The sequence below is a fragment of the Scomber japonicus genome, chromosome 12 (genome assembly GCF_027409825.1).
Source record: "Scomber japonicus isolate fScoJap1 chromosome 12, fScoJap1.pri, whole genome shotgun sequence".
NCBI classification, from domain to species: Eukaryota; Metazoa; Chordata; class Actinopteri; order Scombriformes; family Scombridae; genus Scomber; species Scomber japonicus.
Genome location: NC_070589.1, coordinates 27,254,247 through 27,275,923, shown reverse-complemented (window position 1 = coordinate 27,275,923; position 21,677 = coordinate 27,254,247). Strand labels below are relative to the sequence as shown.

The window sequence follows — 21,677 nt, the reverse complement described above, 5'->3', positions numbered from 1 at the left end:
TTCACTTTGTAAACTGAACAAAAAATATCTTCTTTTTTTTCAAGCACCATTTCAAAGGATCAAAAAGGTTAGTATCAAATGTAGTGATGACTCCCAGTCGGATTTAAATAAGGAGTAATGCGGGATCTCCCCCTCATTCAGTAATGAATATAACAGTTGCTAGAAACCAAAAGCTTTCTTTAAAGTATCTTGAAGTGCTGAAGAAAGAGATGCTGACATGTGATGCATTATTGAGCAAAGTGTCAGAGAGTCTTTTTAAGTTTCAGTTTTAAAAGAGCAGTGCCTTTATAGAGTTAGAGCTATCTGACTTTAAGGCACAGTTGAGTCTATGTTATCGTTGTGTCTCATCTTTTGATGCCAACAATGCTTTAAGACAAATTGAACTGATATGTGTATCAGAAATACAGTATGGAAATACACCATAAAGACATGCAGAAGACTGTCTTATACTCACTCAGTTAAATATACTTGCACCAGAAGAGAGTAGTGATGCCACCAACCCTTGCTAGCCTGCTGAGCTAATTACACGGTGTAGACTACATATCACCTAATAATACACAGAGATGGTAGCCTTGTAATTTCCATCAGTACAATTCACACAGCTAAAACCAACACAGCTCTAATGGCTCTCTGATTTCTACTCTGGATAACCAGAGCTATGTAGTAAACACAGCTGGTATAAGAAGGTTAAAATGATGAAAAAGCAAGCATCTGTGAGGATCTATGACTCTATATGATATTATTGAGCTGAAAATTAGTCAGAGATTACATTTATTTGAAATAGTCAGGGGGATGAACCTGAATGCGCACAACACAAGCTCTGCAGCGTGGTTGAAAAATTGCATAGAATCAACGTGTCAACATGTTTTTGTGGTTCGTGCTTTCAGCAAGACAACATATGATCAAATGAGTCTACACAGCACACAGCGGATCATGAGTGTGCTTCCATAATGGGCCTTAGTCGACGCTACACCATAATTAGACTACCTTCCATTCTGTCTTCTGGTATCGGGTATGATAGATAGCATTATTGATTTCCTGCTGCATTTCAGGCAGCAATGTTTAAAACAGACACTATTCGAAATGTTAGTTTTGCATTTTCAATCTCTAAGGCCACACCATGCTAGCAAGCAGCGTGGCTCTAGGTAGTATCAGGCATAAACTAATAGTGGACCCATAAAGCAAACTTCAGCAAGAACAAGTTCAAGGGTTTTAATCAGAATCAGGTCGGTGGAAGGATAATCAGTAAGTAGGTAATAGACAAGAGTCAGCAGAAGTCGAAACACACCAAGAAAACAACACAAAAACGCTGGAACTCTCACACTAAGACAAAGAAGATCTGGCACAGAAGGAAGGGAAGACAATGAGACACAGGTGCAACACATTAGGGTGGGACAGGCAATCACGGTGTATCTAGGGTGGTAAGGTGGTTCAGTAGCACTGTTGCCTCACAGCAATCAAATCTTTGGTTCAGTACCCAGCTGGGGCCTTTATGTGTGGAGTTTGCATGTTCAGGTTTCCTCCCATTGTCAAAAACATGCAAGTTAGGTTAATTCTCCTGGAAGCACCCATGACCAAAGGTACTGACATAGATATGGAGTTGAGTGACAAATAAAGTACCTTTATCTTTCAAACAAGGTAAGTGACCAAAATAAAACTGGAAACACAAATAAATATTGAAAATAAACAAACATGACCTTATGTGGCAGGACAGACTGTGACAGGTGGTTTGCTGGTTGGTCAGTCCAGTAATTATCGCTGCTTAAGGCTGTAGCAATGGGCTATTGTCATATTTGTCATATTTCGTCAAGTTTAATGTTACTTGATGATGATGATACCTGCAGTGTGAGCATAGTTATAGATAGATAGATAGATAGATAGATAGATAGACTTTATTCATCCCATTGGGAAAATTCATGTATCCAGTAGCTCATACATATACACAAATGAACACATATACATAAATAAATAAGAACAAATAAAAACCTAAAAGTAAAAAATGAAGTAAAACATTAAAAATAAGTTAAGAGGAGGAAAAATTGTTCAGATTATTGAGTGTTCCCAGTAAGCTGTCATTCACCTCAGTCTGAGGTAGCGGGGTATGTTTCCAGACCATGAAATGCAACACTCTGCACTCCTTATTTGGAAAGTCCTGGCTCCAAACAGAAACCTTGATGCCAACCATAAGCAGCAACTTCAAACTGGCTCCAATGCAAACCTATATATGACATCACATGTCGCTGCATCGTTCCAATGTACAATTTCAATTAGGAGACAGTTTTATCCAAAGCGACATACTTGTGAGAGTTGATACAACACAAGCTTCCCAATTTGAGGGGAGGGCCCCTGTTTTTTCAACAAGGCAGATGGCCGCCCACCTAGACCCTGGCTCTGCCTGAGGTATTTTCCCAGTAAAGGGGAGTTTTTCCTTGCCGCTGTCGCCAAGTGCTTCCTCATGTGGGAATGTTGGATCTCTTTAAATTAGACTAAAGGGTACGGTCTAGACCTGCTCTATGTGAAAAGTGCCTAGAGATTACTTTTGTTGTGATTTAGTGCTATGTAAATAAAGATTGATTGGTTGATTGGTTGATTGAAGACAACAAGCAGATAAAGTAGTTGATCAACAATCACATATGGGTACAATGTTCAGGTGACTTTTGGCCTGCACGTTAATGAAAAGAAGATTATTGTGGCTTTCCTCAACCTACTTGATGTTGTATTATTGACAACATATAAAACGTATGAGAGAAAACACAGGCCCTCCAAGGTGGCTAAATATAACTCTTGTGGTCTCAGTAGGCGCCCAAGTCCAAAGGTGCAATTACATTTTTTAAGGAGGTGCACATCAGCTCAAACATATACCAAGTAGCAGTAGAGGCTACAACATAAATCCCTAACACACATATAAATCCACTTTTTACTGAGGGACAACACAACCTGAGGTACAACCTTAACCTCGAGTTTCTGATGCTTGGTACATCTATTAGCGGAGGTGCAGTATTTGTATCAAACCACTCCCCTTCCTTTCAAGAGCGACCTCTTTGTCACTGAAACGATAGAAAGGGAATAGTCAGATACAGAAACACCAAGAACAGAGGAGGGGTAGAGAGAAAAAGCTTTTCAACAGTGCTGCTTAATAAATTGAGGACAAAGATCAAGGCTGGCTCTGCTATCTTGATTAACCTGTGTTGTAGCGAGCCTGCTAGGAACAATAACGTGTTATCTGTTGTCTCTGAAGAGCGAGCGAGAGAGAAAGATCAGGGTGATATAGAACAACTCCTGTTTTGTTCCCTGCCTCTCATTTCCTTTTTTAGTTTTATTCTCTTTGGTAAAGGTTGTTTCCAGGTGATTTGCAGCTGCTGAGTGTAATACAGTGAGACTGAAAGGAAGATTAATACATTATTAACCTGTACAAGCTTCACAATTTTATATTAAGTGTTTTTCCAATGTCTGAAAAATGTGAGAATTCAGTGCAGGTTGTAAAAACAATCGATTTTACAAGTGGAACCTGAAAAATGTTGGGTAAAAATTTAATAGAATAGACATAGAATTGCCTTTATGATTCTAGCTTTAACGACTGTAGACTACATAAAAAGAGAGAAAATGTTTAGAATTCATATTGACATCTTTATTCAGTCCAACTCTTTCCAAAACGTACAAGACATTGGTGTTAAATTGCAAAGTTTTTATTCATATCATTGTGCTTGAGAAAAAAAAGTAAAATATCACTTTACAATTTAAGAATTTATATTCAATATGAGATGATCTTGTCTTTCTTAAGGGTTTTCAACAGGTATAAATCTAATATCTCCAAAATATTAACTTATATAACTAATATTAACATCTGAATTTAGTATAGCACTTTACTGAAAATGCTTGGGCCACTATTATTTTTTGTGAAGTTATCAAGTTCATAAAATAAAATATTGAATTTGCTTTTGAAACAGAATTTACACTGTAATTTGCACTTAAAGCCAGAAAATATAAACTTTTACCAATACTACTTTACTACTTTAGTGTGTCACCATAACCATGATGCAAATATTGTCCAATACTTAACTGTCACCTTCTTGTTTACAACCAGTGAATATACAAATATTGACAACTGAGGAGTCACTAAAAATACATCAACTAACAGATCCAATTCACTTCACTTGAAGGTATGGTTTTCTAAATATTGTTGGTGATGGGTTTTTTTTCTCTTTTCTCACTGGAGCTACTGATTTTGGCTCCATAAAGTATGTTTACAAATTGCAATTGTTCAAACATGATAAATTGGTGGTGTATGTCTGGTCTCATTCCCACATTCACTATTCATTGCATAGTAATCATTCCTTTGCTTAGTGAGTAGCAAATGTATCGTGAGAAGGAATTTGTAAAGTGCATGTAATTTAAACTTATAAATGAGTTATTCTACATTCTTACAAAGAATAAATGAATAGATGCCACTAAATTCTACACACTCCACCTTTAATTGTATTACCATTTAATCAACTTAATTAAACTGTCATGAGTGGTTCTGATGTTTGGTCATATAACTGTATTTGCATCTATAACTTGGCTGTAGCGTTACATCTCAGGTGAGATCTGAAGAACACCTGGATCTTCTTCCACATGTGGACTTCAGCTGCTGTGTGGGACCTGGGCTCACCGCCCCACATGGCTGGCTTGCCTGCAACCCAATGGAAGCTGGAGGGGCAGTAGGGTCCATAAGGTGGCTCTAAGAAATGTCCTGCTTCAGGGTAACACAAACATTCAAAGTTCTCCTTCCCATGACGCTTCAATCTCTCCACCAACTCATCCATGTAAGCCTTGCTGTCCCAGTTGAGGTCGTCTTCTGAAGCCACAAAGAGAAAATGGGACTCTGCTTTTTCAATGGGGATCAGGGTGGCCCAGTTCTCCTCTGCCATAGGATCATTAATACAATACTTGAATATGTCGGCCCCTGACTCAGTGTGAATCACTTTGCTGGCGTCAGACATTAACGCAGGGTGAAGTAGGTTTTTCTTATAGTAGAGGGGTAGAGCTGTGTTGGCACTGCAGCCATTAATCCACACTACAGCATCAATACCTGCCAGGTAAGTGGCCATTGAAAGTGCAATATCTCCAGTTTTTGAAAGGGATAATACACCAACTCCTTCACTGCCCACCTGTGAAAAACACAAAGTGTAAATTATAAGAGACAAAAATGCAGATTTGTTTTTAAATATTTATTCTTCTATCGCACTTAATTAAACTTAAGAGTTCAGTGGCATGTCCAGATAAAAGCAACACTGACTGGAATAGGGAGACAGGACTCTCTTTGGGTCTGGCTTGGGACAGGAGCTCAGACTTGCACCATCAGGCTCAGCCCAAAGATCAACAGTATGAGGCTGCTCTCATGAACCAGACACCCACAATTGTCGGGGTCTGGTCAGGTGCAAAGGATGAGGCCTTAGAGGGGGCCTTGGCATGCTGACCCTTGGCTAAGTAAACAGAGATGTTAAGTGCCTCTAGTTGGAAGGGAGCTGGAAATAGAGCAGGAGGTGGAGTAATGCCAGATATAGTTGGCCTCACCTCTACTCATAGCAGTGTTGAGCAGAGTGTTGCCTCTATGCACCTGTGACTTACGTTCACTGTTTTCTGTGCCTCAAGAGAGAGTTAGCTAAGGAGAGGGGCATCTGGGCCACCTTACTTTTAGAAATCAAGTGTCAGGAAATTCAGAGAACTCACCTTATCAAGGTTTTTTAAGAACTGCATTGCCTCCTCAAAATAATCCAGATGGACCTCCTTGACTCTCTTCGGCATGTCATCAAAGCCAAACGCAGCTATAGTCAGAACCACAAATCCTCGACTGGCCAATAGAGAAGCTCTTTTCTCTGATAAACCTCCCCCTAAAGTATACAGATCCAAGACAGCAGGGAATGGACCTCGTCCTGGATCAGAGGACACACGAGAGCACGAAATGATTTAAAACTTTCATGTTAAGATGCATCTTCATTTGTCATGTTATTGTATGCAGAGCATGAACTGGCACTGCTATTATTACTGTTCCCAAGCATACTGATGAAAAATCCAGCGTGACTACAGAGAAATTTAGTCAATGCTAAGCTAATGCTATGATATTGCTCACCCGTATTTAATATGGTTTTGGACAAAGCTTTGATGTTTTTTGTCTCTTCTGACATTGTCCCTGAAGAATAAGAATAAAGCAACAAACCTGGAGGAGTAAACAGGACTCCACGAATATTCCCCTCTTTGATTGGGAGCCGGGTGACTCCCTCTCCCATTAAAAACCTCTCGTTAGTCTCTTCTGCCAGGATTCTGCCCTCTCCCTCCTCTTCAAGCACAGAAAACTTCACCAAGTAAGGGTTTAGTGATGTGTTTATTTGAAACCTTTTGTGCAAGGTGTCTGCCCTCATTGACCGCAGCAGACCCATGGGTTCAACCCCAATGTAGCTCCCGCTCAGTGAGGGGTCTTTATTCAAGTCGATCTCCCCCTTATCATCAGCCCTGTAGGTGGCCGAGGAGCTGAAAACAACTCCCTTCTCACTGATGGATCTGGCCCTCATGGTGACCACCTGCCTCGCCTTTAGCCCGGCCACCATCACCTGAACGGGATCATCGAACAAGCATTTGGTGCTCGGCAGCAGCTTCACTCTTATTTGGGAGGCCATCTCTTCTTAAGATACTGTTCTTTTCTTCACCGGGTTAGACTTTGTACTGTAAAATGTGATGAAACAGATACATTATACATATCTGTGCTGAACCTTGTTTGTCTTTTTTCTCTCCACCATAAAACACACAAAAGATTCAAGGTTATCTCAGTCCAGCCTATAGACATACCTGTTGAGCAAGGAAATACTTTTCATCAAAATTTATGTTTGAATTCATCTTTTATCTGACCTTTTGAATGGATCTATGCTACCTTCAGAGATTTTTTTCATGGCAGGGTAGGGTCTTAGAGTTAAAAAGTACTAGATAGCAGAGTCATTGTTTACGTGGTTTGTCATTTAAATTATGAGAGCTATAAGTTGTGATACTCACACAGACACACATTTATATAATAAATGCATAAAAAGCTTTAAAGTCATGCAATACTTAGTTCATTTTAAAACAGATGAGAAAGTTGATAAAGTAAATCTGCACAGGTAGACACATATCGCTGTCCTGTGCATAGAGTAGATGATGAATCACCGATTAAAACAAGAAAATAAAAGATCTCAACTTATCAAAAACTACCCAGACTTCAGCATCAGTCCACTCAGACACAAAAAACAAAGCCCTCTCCCCTTTGTTTCTCCTTGCCTCACATAAAGACTTGTGTCTGTATTCCTTTATGGAAGTTGACAAGACCAGGGTTAACTGCAGAGCCATAAATCAGAGGACACTTGAAGGAATACAGTGCAAATTAATACATAAGGATTAGGAAGGACTGTAATGGGTTTTATCTTAGTCCATTAAATACTAAGTGACTTCCCACAAATGTTCAGTAAAGAAAGCACTTTCTCACAGAGCAACCTAATTTCTCACAATGTAATGTCATCATGAAATCTAAATATCTAAACAAGAGTTAGTTTTATCTGTCTTCATTTTACTTTCCTTTTAAGGAAATGCAGGGGGAGGGGGAAAGTCTGAAAAGTAGAAATGTGACTTACCTGCAGTTAAAACCACTGCTCATGTAGAGTGAATGTGATTATAATGTGGGTTGAAAGTCCCTTATTTTCATCACGGACTCCTGATCGGGCACCACACAGTGAAAATTGTATCTCATCTGTTGGTACAGCACGGTGTTCCTCCAAGGAGTGTGAGTGTGTAAATATTGATTTATTGCAAATGATCTGGGAGATGAGCAGTGTGCCTGCAGCCTTGCATAAGTTTAAGCAAAGACAGAAGACAGTTTATTGTCACTTGTCCACATACACGGCAATCCTGTTTGTTCACAAATTACCTCTTTCAGGTCCCTTCTGACTTCTGCCCTCGCTGCTACACAGCTGTTTGTGATGTTGAAAGTTTCTGTCTGATGTGATCTGACTAATCTGTAGAGTGTTTTCTCATCAATTTTTGGTCAATTCTTAACTTTCACCTTATTTTTCCTTCAACACCATTAGTTACATCAGAAGTCCTGCATTGAAAATCCTACTGATGTGGATTCGTTTTGTACATATGAAATGTGACCCTGACTACACACTGGTTTTATGATGTCAAAAGACAAAAAGGTTGGAAACCACTGGTTTAATATTTAACAATGTGTTATATTTTAAGCGCTTGTTATATTATCCATTATATTTATAAATGACCACAATATACTGTAATTTAAATCTGCATTGTAAATATTGTTATTGATTTACTTTATATATATTAATTAATAGTTTATTATGTTGTATCACTGGGTGATTATATTATTATATTATATATCCATTATATTATCCAGTCAAATCATTATCTGAGAAGTAACTAAAGCTGTCAAATAAATAGTGGAGCAGATGTACATAAAGTAAATAAAGTAAGTAAATAGAGTGTGTCACTTAAGTAAATACAGTGTGCCATTTAAGTAAATGTACTTAGTTAATTTCCACCATTGCTGTAGGTTGAGAAACTACTATACTATACTGGCTGATAATCTTACACAGAATATATAGGAAAAGAAACACTATTTTTTTCTTATGATCCCTACAATGTAGTCATCAAACACTTGACAAAGATATATAATACCATGATACCATGATATTTTTACAGTTTACCAGTAAACTTTGTTGAATAAAATTACATCAGTGCACTGAAACAGTAAACCTGAGAATTTAACAATTATGAATAACTATACATGAAAAAAACATGCCACCTCTCAGCCATGCAGCATATTTTTCACAGTGGTCACTTGCGGTATTGCAGTGAAAAATGCTCCTATGACCCAAACAGCAGTTTTCCCATAGACACATGAGGGGGGCAAAATATTAGGAACACTTTTCAATATAATGCACACCGCCAACCACTACGACCTAAATTATGAAGCAAAATTATCACCTTTGTGACACTGTCAACAAAAACTGAAGCTAAAAACGGAAAAGTAGGATTTAAGGCAGGGCTGTTGTTTTGGATTGCATTAGATTGCACAGGTGTTCCTTGTAAAGTGGCTGGTGAGTGTATATACATAGTAGCGTCTTTCTGTCACAGAATGAGACACAAATTTACTATTTATTATTTCAGCGTCAAATCATTATTTTATGCTCCATTTTAGTTTAGTTTTTTGTTTTCACTTTTTAATTGGGTTTTCTTCTTTTTTTTTTTACTGTTTAATCATCCCCTGATGTTTTGTTTTTATGTAAAGCACATTGGGTTGCTCCTGTGTATGAAATGTTCTATATAAATAAAGCTGCTTTGCCTTGCCTTTATTTTCTTTTTATACTTTATTTATTGTCATCATTTCATTTTATACATATGTACATGTACATCTTGCTACATAGTGATTACAGCTTTTTTTGTAATGTGATTAGGTGTATCACCCAGTGATACAACATAATAAACTATTAATTAATATATATAAAGTAAATCAATAACAATATTTACAATGCAGATTTAAATTACTACAGTATATTGTGGTCATTTTAAATTAATGGAAAAATTCCTAGAAAATAAATAAATAAATGATAAAAAATATTCAACTTTGATTTTATTTCATATTGTTGGTGCTTTCAGTCCTCTTTTATAGGTAGTTTTTCTGATTGCTGTATCACAAGAGCCTGACCACACATTTAGAAATTTAGAGTGGCTTATATCACCATCTAGTGGCGAAATGAATGAATGACAGGGTCCTAAGAGAGAGGCCCTTAAAATAACAGCCCACTCCACCGATTTAGCATATATTTAGTTCTTATAATACATCCGTGTGATTTAGCACTACTCTCCTATAAATAAAATATATAGCTGTGTGTAAATCTGTAGGGTTTATAATCGGTGCTCAAATGAATCATGTCTTCAGAAAACAAAAACCTTCAGTAGAAAAGAAAAGCTACAGTAAAATAATATTGAGACTTTTTAATACTGAGCACATAGGACCACACCAAATAGGCAGAAATAGCAATAAGACTGAAAATAAGTAAGAAACCAGGTTCAGAGTCCTTCATGCAAATCAAACAATGTGCACTCATTATGAATCTAATAACATTCTTATCGCCTTACAATAACCACAATGCAACTTGACCCCCAACAGTTCAGTGGTTGTAAAAGCACCAAGATCTTTTAATAGGTAAAAGTAACACTAATACTGCAGTGTAAAAATACTCCTCAACAAAAAAGGACAATCTTAAATTAGAGAAGTATTAGTTACAAAATTTACTTAAAGTGGAATTTTTCATGTTTTATTGTTTTACAACACTGAATCAAAGGATGTGGTACAGTCCAGTGTCTACAGTCCAGAGTGCCTCTGGTGCTTGTAGCGGCTAATTTAGCCTCAAATGATTTTTCAGTTTAAAATTTGAACTCTTTATCTCCAATCATGGTGAAACTTCATAAAATGCCGTCTAAAGCCACAAAACACATGCGCACAAATATTCCTCAGAACCTATAAACATATAGTGGAAACCAAATTGAAAACTTTAAAACAACGGTTTGATATTAATAAAAAAACAAAACAACTGAATTTGTTATACTTGGAAATTGAAAAATCAATAATCAAATACAACTCATGTTAAATAATCTTGAAATAGAAAGGGTTTAAGACCACAGACTATGCTAGAAACCACACATACACCGCAATAGCAATATTACACAAAAAAAATCCTCAATCCAAACTCCTTACGCATATTGTACCATTCTTTAATAGTTCTATACATTACCTAGTGTGTGGGAAACATACAAAACAATTACAAATCCAAAATGAACCAACCAAGACATTATTTATTTAATAAAGTTAAATTAAGATGCCTCCAGACTGTATCCAGAGGCTGTTTCGAATTCAAATGAGTCAGTATGAATTATGAGGAATCGGCATATCAAAAAAAGTAACAAAACAAAGATGTTTATCAGTTAATGGAGTGAAATTGTGTTATAAGCTAATGCTTCAGCCTACATCCTTTTAAACTGCCTTTTTCTGGTTTGTCACTGTTTCCAAGGCAGATGCTTTACACACATATTTACATACATATTTATTTATATTTAAAATGACTGAAGTAAACAGTTAGTTAGTTAGTTAGTTAGTTAGAGCTATCTCTTTTATTTGTGGAATGTATTTTGTTTTCAAAACATTATGACAGACATATTATTAGCCAAGATATCATGACTTATCTGTTGCCATGTCTTTCCTATACTATAACTTGGCTGTTGGCCGCGTAGCCTTACAGCTCAGGTGAGATCTGAAGAACTCCTGGATCTTCTTCCACATGTGGACTTCAGCTGCTGCGTGGGACCTGGGCTCGCCGCCCCACATCACTGGCTTGCCTACAAAACCGTGGAAGCTAGAAGGGCAGTAGGGTCCATAAGGTGGCTCTAAGTAATGTCCCGCTCCAGGGTAACACACACTTTCAAAGTTTTCTTTCCCATGATGCTTCAGTCTCTCCACCATGTCTTCCATGTAAGCTTTACTGTCCCAGTTAAGGTCGTCCTCTGCAGCCATAAAGAGAAAACGCCCCTCTGCCTTTTCAATGGGGATCAAGGTGGCTCGTTTCTCCTCCGCCAAAGGATCATCACCACTATACTTGATTATGCTGGCCCCTGACTCAGTGTGAATAATCTTGTTGACGTCAAACATTAAGGGAGGGTGGATCTGGCGTTTCTTATAGTAAAGAGGAAAAGCTGTGTTGGCACTGCAGCCATTGATCCACACTGTGGCATCAACACCTTGCAGGTAAGAGGCTGCTGAAAGTGCAAGGTCTCCACTTTTTGAAATTGATATTATTCCAACTCCTTTACTGCCGACCTGTGGGAAAACAGACAAATTAAAAACAACAAACTGAAAGTTGTAGTAGTATATATATAAATATATATATAGTATATATATAAAGTATATATTGTTATTTCACAAAGATGGACTCCTCAGTAGATAAACATGAATGGCGCTTCATCTTAAAGCCACTGAGTACGAAATTTAAAAATGTTCGGACATTGGCTCACCTCAGTAACAAATTACTTAAAACAATTCACCTTATCCTGTTTTCTTAAAAGTTGTATCGCCTCTTCAAAATAGTCCAGATGGAACTCCTTGATGTTCTTCGGCATGTCATCATGGCCGTACAGTGCTACAGTCAGAACCACAAATCCTCTGCTGGCCAGCAGAGACGCTCTTTTCTCTGACAAACCTCTCCCAAAATGGTACAGATCCAAGACAGCAGGGAATGGTCCTTGTCCTAAAAACAAAGTACAGTAATTAAAAAGTAAAGTTGCAATAAAACATTTTTCTCTTTGCCCCAAATGACAGACAGTGATTAGTTGCCTGATAAATATATTTTAACATTGTTGTCCGAAAACTATATGAAATAAACCCAAACCTGAAAAGTATTCATTTTCAAAAGTGGTGTTGGGCAACAATGGAGGTCTATGTCTAAAGGCTTAATCTATATCAGGATATAGGTATAATAAGATTGACTGACTATTGATTGTGACCTCTCCTTGGGATTATCCTTTAAATGCACTAAGTAATTACATAGAAAGAGACATAGACCAACCTGGAGGAGTAAACAGGACTCCATGAATGTTCCCCTCTTTGATGGGAAGCCTGGTGACGTCGTCTCCAATTAAAAGCCTCTCATTGGTTGCCTCTGCCAGCGTCCTGCCCTCCCCCTCTACTTCATGAACAGAGAACTTCACCACATGAGGGTTTAGTGACCTGGTTTTTTGAAACCTTTTGTGTAAGGTGTGTGGGCTCATGGACCACAGCAGACACATGGGTTCAACTCCATTGTAGGGCCCACTGAGTGAGGGGTCTCGCTCCAGATCGACCTCCCCATTCCCATCAGCCCTGTAGGTGGCCGAGGAGCTGAACTCCACTCCCTTCTCATCAGTCGATCTGGCCTTCATGGTGACCACCTGTCTCGACCTCAGCCCGGTCACCTTCACCTGAATGGGCTCGTCGAACAAACATCTGGCACTCGGCAGCAGCCTCAATCTGACCTGGGAGGTCATCTTTTCTGAGACTACAGTTAATACATAATCTAATTTAATCATGCAAAGAATTGTGACTAACTATTATTTTCATCCATTTTTAATTAATTTAATTTGTTGTTTATATGGTGAATACTTCCTTTAATTGTTTCTTCTGTATAATGTCAGAAAATGATGAAAAACGTTGATTACTGTTACCCAAAGTGCAACCTAAAACATCTTGTTTTGTCCCTAACAGTCCATAACCTAAAAAGTTTACTCTCATAGAGGACTAAAGAAACATTTAAGAAGCTGCAATGAGAATTTTTTTTTTTTCAATTATCAAAAACTGAAACTATTATCAAAAGAGCTGATTGTCAATAACAGAAGTGATTACATTTCACAATCAGATATTCAAGTCATCGGCTTGGCAATGGGTTTTAATGCAGTAAATGGAAAATAGTCGTGTAGTGACAGTTCAAAATGTGGAAGTTTGAATGAAGGACGCTGATTTTAAACACATGACATGATGAGTATTAAAAAGGAGTGTACACTGTGGTTTTGGTAGGTTTTGTATTTCTTCGACCACACAGCTTACTCCAGTTTAAAAACAGGGCTCAGTTTCACCTTGTGTACATCAACACTACACTAACCTGCACTTAGCTAAACAACCATTTACCTGAGATTCAAAGTTAGATTATAACGCATCCAAAACCTATTAGTTCAGGCATTTTAAACAATAAGGCAATGTCGTAATCTTGTATGTTAGTTAATTGTACTTAATACACTTACCAGTGACACAGCCGCAGAGAAGAAGCTGCAGAAATGTTTATTCTGCTCACGATTTCTTTAAACTCCTTAGACAACAACAGAAACTGACGGAAACTGAAACAACCCTCACGTACAGTCGCAAGAGGCACGTTGCTGAAGCTGATGGTCACATAGCTGACAGTAAAGTGCTTCAAAATAAAAGCCTCACAGGGTTTGACCGCCATAGAAGTTTAGTTGTGAAGCATTAACCGGAAGTGTAATGGTAGTAATGACAGGTATCTACACAAATCTCTGCAGCTTTCTTAACACGGTCAGTCAATCTCCAAAAATCATTAAAACAAACTGTGAGAATGACCCTGAACTCCGATCAATTAATCTTCATTAATCCAATTTTCTTGGAGTTCACTGCACTGGCACACTTTGTAAGACTTGCAGACTTTGTGGGCGTGTTGCCGGTAGTCTGCTAGTGCCGAGGTCTGTCCAAACCCTCATCAAGTACACAAGTGCCCTCAAGTGGACAACGTGCAGAAAAATATATTTCATTTATTTTTATTTTTTTTAAGTGGTAAAACAGAAAGACATGACTGTAAAATCCCAATCTGATCTCGTAATACTATGTTTGGTGGTTTGCACTTTAAAGGCATTGACGTTAAAATGCAGTAGATTTTAACTATATCTTGGTTCAACAACTTTCAGTGATGCTGCATGATCCTGCTCACTCAGCAATATTAAAATATAATCTCCATTATTGTAGGAATGATGTTCTATCAGTGTGACCATGAGTTCTAGAGATAATTATTAAATTATTCAGTCGTGCCTAAAGCTTTATTCTGATTTTTTAAATTATAGATTACAGTTTATCACTAATGTTTTTTGTTTTTTTAAAATTGCACAAATGTGGATTGCACAATCAAGTAAGTAGACATGATGATTGAAAAAAATAAAGTTCAAATTTACTGATTTGTGCCAGTTTACAAGACAGAAACAGACAATGAAAAAAAATACAGTGGGCTTATTTATCTGTTTAAATGAGAGAAACGACATTTGGAAGCTTAAAAGATTTGAGTGGAAAAAGGCAGCCATCTGCAAGTTTAGCCTTCTTTAAGTATTAGTACTTCTGGCCTAACCATTCGTGATTGTGTAATTTTCGTAATTTTACCTGACACACTCCCCCTGATCATCATAAAGAGCCTCTGTGTACAAACCTGTGTCCTACAGTGGTTACACCTTGTCAAGTCAAGTCAAGCTTTATTTATAAAGCACATTTAAAAACAACCTCAGTTGAACCAAAGTGCTGCACAGTTATTAAAATACGATATAATCACACACAAATATAATAATACATAAAACAATAAAGAAATAGTAAGAGCTCAATTTAAAGTAAAAAAGAGTAAAAGTAAAAGCCAAGGATTCTTGCCTAGCTGGGAGAAAAGATGGGTTTTCAGCAGTGTTTTAAAGTGCTCAACAGATTGTGCAGCTCTAACCTGGAAAGGTAGGCTGTTCCACAGCTTTGGGGCCACCACTGAGAAGGCTCTGTCCCCATGAGTATGCTCTGGAAGTACTGTGAGGCTGTACAAGCTCTGAGTTGGTGCCAGACCAATTAAACACTTAAAAACAATGAATAAAACCTAGAACTGGATCCTAAAATTAACAGGCAGCCAGTGCAAAGATGCAAGGACGAGACTGATGTGATCACACCATTTCTTTCCAGTCAGCAGGCTGGCGGCTGCATTTTGGACTACCTGTAGACAGCGCAGTGCTGACTGGTCGAGACCAACAAACAAAGAGTCACAGTTACTTGAGATGTTGCATATTGCATGATGTGTGCTTGTTGGCTTATGTTCCTATTTGAGTTAAAGCTTTCTCTTTGAGGCACCATTTATATTATGGGCCGATAATCTTTATTAGTTCAACAAAGATATTTTGGCATATTCTCTCCTGCATCAGGTCATTATCATCATAATCTTTCAAAACATAAACATTCAGAGAACAATCAAACATTTAATTGTCATATTTAACTATATACTTGTAATTGGCTGCCAGGATATCATGATTTTTCTGTTGCTATGTCTTTACTACTCTTGAAATTGTGTCTATAAGTTGGCTGTAGGCCGTGTAGCTTCACAGCTAAGGTGAGATCTGAAGAACTCCTGGATCTTCTGCCACAAGTGGACTTCAGCGGCTGCGTGGGACCTGGGCTCACCGCCCCACATCACTGGTATGCCTGCCATCCCATGAAGGCTGGAAGGGCAGTAGGGTCCATAGGGTGGCTCTAAGTAATGTCCCGCTTCAGGGTAACACACACTTTCAAAGTTCTCCTTCCCATGACGCTTTAGTCTCTCCACCATGTCTTCCACATAAGCTTTGCTGTCCCAGTTGAGGTCGTCCTCTGAAGCAACAAAGAGAAAATGTCCCTTGGCCTTTTCGATGGGGATCAGGGTATCACGGTTCTCCTCTGCCAAAGGATTATTTGTAACATGCTTGCACATACCGGCCCCTGACTCAGTGATCACCATCTTACTGATGTCAAACAGTAAGGGAGGGTGGATCTGGCGTTCCTTATAGTAAAGAGGAAAAGCTGTGTTGGCACTGCAGCCGTTGATCCATACTGTGGCATCAACACCTTGCAGGTAAGAGGCTGCTGAAAGTGCAAGGTCTCCACTTTTGGAAAGTGATATTATTCCTACTCCTTTACTGCCCACCTGTGGGAAAACAGACAAATTAAAAAGCTGAATGGCACTTCGCCTAAAAGTTGCTGTGTACAATTTAAAAATGTTCAGCACACCACAGTAGCAAAGTATCATCTGCCCCCGCCGCCCCCCCTCCCTCCAAAACTCACTTTATCTTGTTTCTTTAAAAGTTGTATCGCCTCTTCAAAATAGTCCAAATGGACCACCTTGATGTTCTTCGGCATGTCATCATGGCCATACAGTGCTACAGTCAGAACCACAAATCCTCTGCTGGCCAGCAGAGACGCTCTTTTCTCTGACAAACCTCCTCCTAAAGTGTACAGATCCAAGACAGCAGGGAATGGACCTCGTCCTGGATCAGAAGACACATCGGAATCAAAATTATTTAATAATTATTTATCTTCATAAAAAACAAAGTACAGTAGTTAAAAAGTAAGGTTGCAATACATTTTTCACTTTGCCCCAAGTGACAAATGTTGTTGATTTTGAAATATTCAGTCAGTGGAGAGAGTAGACCAGGATGAGAGTCCAGGATGTGAGTCCAGGGTGTCTTGCGTTGAAAAGGTTTATTTACTTGGAGAAGTGAATAATCAGAACATATTCTGCTGTGGAGCTCCCTTCAATGCTAAAGTTTATGTCCTCTGGGGAAAGTCTTAAACCACACAGATAATGCCACAGGTTGAGCCATGCCTAAATATGCACAGATCCAACACATTTAAAGCATATAGAATTGAGTCTATTGGTCTACAAATAAAATCAGTGCCTAGACGCAACTCAGGGCCTTTGTCCTCCATGCCACAGGGTTCAGCATATCCAACGTCTGACTACAGTTACCTCTACTACGTTCAGAGAGACAGGAAAACTGACCTTGGCTGCTATAGCAACACTATCAGAGTGCCTCCTGTTTTCCCCCAAAGGAGCAGACTCACTTCCTACTTCTATCTCAAGGGGAGACAGTGTCTTCCAGTCAAGATTTGGTGTGACCTCGCAATGACCACAAAGTCTAATTTGATCCAGTACATGCCAATGATTGACATAAATTAAGGAAAATTCCCTAACAACCGACAATGATTATGGATGACAATGGATGTCTGGCTCATAGGGCTTAATCTATATCAGGATATAGGTAATAAAATATTAGTTATCAGTAAGATAGATTGACTATTGATTGTGACAAACTAATTAATTACTTAGAAAGAGACATAGACCAACCTGGAGGAGTAAACAAGGCTCCACGAATGTTCCCCTCTTTGATGGGAAGCCTGGTGACGTCGTCTCCAATTAAAAGCCTCTCATTGGTCGCCTCTGCCAGCATCCTGCCCTCCCCTTCTACCTCATGAACAGAGAACTTCACCACATGAGGGTTTAGTGACTTGGTTTTTTGAAACCTTTTGTGTAAGGTGCCTGGCCTCATAGACCACAGCAGACCCATGGGTTCAACTCCATTGTAGGGCCCACTGAGTGAGGGGTCTCGCTCCAGATCGACCTCCCCACTCCCATCAGCCCTGTAGGTGGCCGAGGAGCTGAACTCCACACCCTTCTCGTCAGTTGATCTGGCCTTCATGGTGACCACCTGTCTCGACCTCAGCCCAGTCACCTTCACCTGAACGGGCTCGTCGAACAAACATCTGGCACTAGGCAGCAACCTCAGTCTGACCTGGGAGGCCATCTCTTCTGAGACTATAGATCCTTTCCTTACAGGTTCCACCTTCCTTCCTTTCGGTTCCTACAGAGACGTTTCTCTGTAAGACATCAAGCTGGGAAAAGATGACATAATTACCAGTCTGCAAAACTGACACAGGAAATGTTCATTTCACTTACTGTAAAGTGTGTGTGCATGTTTATTTTATTTTTGTTGTTGTATTGTTTAGTAGTGTTTAATTCTGTTTTATCTCTATTTCATGATTTTGTCTATTGTTGGTTTTACCATTTTAAGAGTTAGGGTTCATTGTATGTAACATTGTTTTGAAAAATGTTATATAAAAATTGTATATTTATTTTAGGTAACACTGTGTCAATTTGTTTGTTTTTTCGAGTTGTATGTGTGTCTTCATTTTGATAAACATACAGAGATCAAGTGACAACTGTAATGAAAAATGTATCCACTCTAACTTCTTCAAAGGGAGAATCACAAGATACATTTTCTGCTTGTCATGAAAATTGTTTTTTCTAACTCTGTGTGCAACCAAACTGCAGAACTGTATGTCCTGATCTATCTCTGTAACTGTTACAGTCTGTTCTGCTCTTCTCCTGCTGCTGGTAAATTTCCATTCACAACACACCTGCTCCACTCCTGCTAATCAGCCACACCCACCTCATCAGTTAACTTTGTTCAGCTGGGCACTCAGCTACAGCTCATCAGCAATCACCTAGACTCTCAGCTGCACCCCATCTGTATCAAGCCAGTATACTCCTGTTGTCCACTCACTCTTTGCCAAATTGTCATTCGCATTTGCTTCACCTACATGCCAGACCTTCCAGCACTGATTCCCCGGTTTCGACCCCGTTTGCTTTTGACCTCCTCTCCTTGTGTCTTCTGAACTCATGTTTTTCCTCTTACCATTAATTAAGGAAGTCTCCATAACACAACCACGGTCAAATTCCTTGGATGTGTCAACGTATTTGACTAATGTGCTTAATACTTCTACCTCACTACAACTTAAAAGGGAAACATCATAGTTTTCCCTCTTCTTGTTATTTGACAGCTGCAGTTCCTTGTCACTTTGCTGATATTTTACAGAAGAACAAGTAATAAACATATAAAATGCAATACATAGTTAAAGTTTAAACCAGTCGATCCCACATTTAAAAAGCTGGAGCGAGACATGTTTAGTATCTTTACTTGAAAAATAACAAACCTTTATTCGATTAGCCTATCAAAACAGTTGATAATAGATCACATTTGACAATTTGGTAGCTACTCAGTTCTTAGCAAAAACAAAGTATGACCATCATTTTTATATTATCAACTGCAGCAAAGAACATCAGTTTGGGAATAGGTTTTAATAAATGGAAAATGTCATGTAAAATTTTGTAGTGACAGTTCATAATATAGTACTTCAGATGTTTCTTAATTCAAAATGTATTTTGATCGTCTGTTGATCGATTAATCAATTAATCATCTGATTGTTGCAGCTCTACAATATCACTCAAGTACATCTAGCTATATACTTTTACTCATAAGTTTGAATGTAGATTTTGATTTTATAAGACAAATATTAAAATTTGTGTTTGTACACTATGTTTTTAGTACTTTTACCACCACTGCTTGCTCAGTTTACTCAAGTTAAAAGACTTGGCTCAGTTTCACACTGTGTACATACCACACTAACGTTCAAGCTTTTCTATCTATTTCATCAAAAACTGTATAAATGTAGAATTTACATCAAAGCTGTTGTATTGGATTGCATTGCAGTAGATTGCACAGGTGATAGATGGATAGACAGATAGATAGATAGATAGATAGATAGATAGATTTTTTACTTTTTGCATCAGTAGGCTACTTTACAAAAATAAGAAAACCGAGCGGAATCCGTCACTGCTGACATTAGTTTACAACAATATCACACTAACTAACCACATGACGACTCATGACTAGTCTTAGCTAACATTAGTTAACTATTACCTGAGATTCAGCGTTAGATCTTTACGATGCATTCAACATTTATACCTAGAGGGTATTTTGGTAGGTACACATGAGGCAATAGTTTAAACAGAGTATTTACACACCAGTGGTTTTGTTTAAGTTTGGAGTCTCCCTCCTCACATTATGTGTTGTTAACTTACCGGTGACACAGCTGCAGAGAAGAAGCTGCAAAAACGTTTAATTTGTTTCCTTTAACTCCTGCAGAGACCTTGGATAACAGAAAGTGACGGAAACGTCAACAACCCTCCTGTACCGTACAGTCACGTTTTACTACGCAGCTGAAGCTGTTGGTCACTATATCTGCTTCACAATAAAAGCCTCACAAGGTTTGAGAGGCATAGAAGTTTAACTGTGAAGCATTGACCGGAAGTGTAGTGATAGTAATGACAAATATTTAACTAGTAATCATTCTGCAGTTTATTGTGTACAAAGGTCAGTGCAGTGTGGGTGGGTTCAATAAACCCTGAGATTGAACAGGTGATCAGATTATTCACCATGGCAACAGTACTGTACACAGACACAAATAGGTCTTTCATCTTTATACTTTCTTTACAGTTAAATGTTCTGTCGCCATTAAATCTGTTTCAGTCTCCTGGGAGAATGTTTAAATTTCAATATATCTGAAAAAAGCTCAGAAGATATGAGAAATGACTTTAAAGTTGTTCTTATTTCATGATTCACAAACAGCATCAACATGCACAGCACAGTACAGTAGCCTATATGTACCTATAGGGAACAACTACAAGTAAATCATTTTTATGTAACAAAATATGTTGCTCACTCAAAACATTAAATGCATAGGTTTGTTTCAGTCTGTCAAATTACACTAATATATTCTTTTTTTCACTTACATATAGTCACTCAATATTGATATATCACAACACCCAACTAGAATATCAGGCTACTATTGTGGTTTGTTTATTGAAATAAATCAGTTATCTCGAAAAGTATTCACAATAGCTTTTGTCCAAGCTTTAGACAAAAGATGTAGAAACAAGAAAAATTAGTTTGGCTCAAATGAAAAATGATCTTAAAGCATTGCCTGCCGAAAGATTCTTACCTGGTATCTTGAGATTATCTTCTCGCCATTGCAGTTTAACACAGATGGTGTAGCAGTGCTGAAGTTGTAGTATTATAATATAATGCCATATTTAAAAAAAAAAAAAAAAGGAAAATTCAGTTTATTGAGAAAAGAAAAAGTTAATACCAATTCCTATTTTACTGTCTGAGCTGAGCCAGAACTAAGTAATATGATTTATACACTGAAGGGTTTATAATTTTGTCTTTCGTGCAATGTTGATGCTTTTGCTGCCTGGGTTTCCACCACTAGGGGGTGAATTTGAGTAAGAATTGTCACATGTACAATCATATATTTTAATCATAAGACACATCATCAGAAGTAAAATAGGGAGTAGTATTAGGATGTATTCTGAGGTAAGTATTGGGGTGGATCTAAAAGTACATTAAAGTATTCAAGTCATCAAGGTAAGTACACTTTAAGTGTTTTCTGAAATGGT

At 38.1% G+C, this 21,677-nt stretch overlaps 3 protein-coding genes across 3 annotated transcripts; all 3 read right to left on the bottom strand.

Annotated features, from left to right (window-relative positions):
* Nucleotides 1–4,550: 4,550 nt before the first annotated feature.
* LOC128369220 (acyl-coenzyme A thioesterase 2, mitochondrial-like) lies at nt 4,551–6,662 on the bottom strand. The gene is made up of 3 exons (XM_053330221.1): nt 6,200–6,662; nt 5,713–5,915; nt 4,551–5,150 (listed from the first exon to the last, which is right to left on the bottom strand). Exons 1-3 carry the CDS (start codon nt 6,654–6,656, stop codon nt 4,551–4,553), a joined length of 1,260 nt encoding a protein of 419 aa, XP_053186196.1. The 5' UTR covers nt 6,657–6,662.
* Nucleotides 6,663–11,231: 4,569 nt separating this feature from the next.
* LOC128369228 (acyl-coenzyme A thioesterase 1-like) lies at nt 11,232–13,122 on the bottom strand. The gene is made up of 3 exons (XM_053330232.1): nt 12,639–13,122; nt 12,118–12,320; nt 11,232–11,893 (listed from the first exon to the last, which is right to left on the bottom strand). Exons 1-3 carry the CDS (start codon nt 13,093–13,095, stop codon nt 11,285–11,287), a joined length of 1,269 nt encoding a protein of 422 aa, XP_053186207.1. The 5' UTR covers nt 13,096–13,122; the 3' UTR covers nt 11,232–11,284.
* Nucleotides 13,123–14,703: 1,581 nt separating this feature from the next.
* Nucleotides 14,704–20,418, bottom strand: LOC128369226 (acyl-coenzyme A thioesterase 1-like). Its single transcript, XM_053330231.1, has 4 exons — nt 20,301–20,418; nt 17,727–18,271; nt 16,664–16,866; nt 14,704–16,526 (listed from the first exon to the last, which is right to left on the bottom strand). Exons 2-4 carry the CDS (start codon nt 18,181–18,183, stop codon nt 15,918–15,920), a joined length of 1,269 nt encoding a protein of 422 aa, XP_053186206.1. The 5' UTR covers nt 18,184–18,271; nt 20,301–20,418; the 3' UTR covers nt 14,704–15,917.
* Nucleotides 20,419–21,677: the final 1,259 nt, after the last annotated feature.

Excerpts from the sequence above, each read along its gene's own strand:
- LOC128369220 (XM_053330221.1), bottom strand. The coding sequence starts at position 6,656 with ATGGCCTCCCAAATAAGAGTGAAGCTGCTGCCGAGCACCAAATGCTTG. Across the intron at positions 5,916-6,199 it reads AGTCCTGTTTACTCCTCCAG|GACGAGGTCCATTCCCTGCT; the intron begins GTTTGTTGCTTT and ends CCTCTGATCCAG. Across the intron at positions 5,151-5,712 it reads TCTTAAAAAACCTTGATAAG|GTGGGCAGTGAAGGAGTTGG; the intron begins GTGAGTTCTCTG and ends TGTTTTTCACAG.
- LOC128369228 (XM_053330232.1), bottom strand. The coding sequence starts at position 13,095 with ATGACCTCCCAGGTCAGATTGAGGCTGCTGCCGAGTGCCAGATGTTTG. Across the intron at positions 12,321-12,638 it reads AGTCCTGTTTACTCCTCCAG|GACAAGGACCATTCCCTGCT; the intron begins GTTGGTCTATGT and ends CTTTGTTTTTAG. Across the intron at positions 11,894-12,117 it reads TTTTAAGAAAACAGGATAAG|GTCGGCAGTAAAGGAGTTGG; the intron begins GTGAATTGTTTT and ends GTTTTCCCACAG.
- LOC128369226 (XM_053330231.1), bottom strand. The coding sequence starts at position 18,183 with ATGGCCTCCCAGGTCAGACTGAGGTTGCTGCCTAGTGCCAGATGTTTG. Across the intron at positions 16,867-17,726 it reads AGCCTTGTTTACTCCTCCAG|GACGAGGTCCATTCCCTGCT; the intron begins GTTGGTCTATGT and ends CTTCTGATCCAG. Across the intron at positions 16,527-16,663 it reads TTTTAAAGAAACAAGATAAA|GTGGGCAGTAAAGGAGTAGG; the intron begins GTGAGTTTTGGA and ends GTTTTCCCACAG.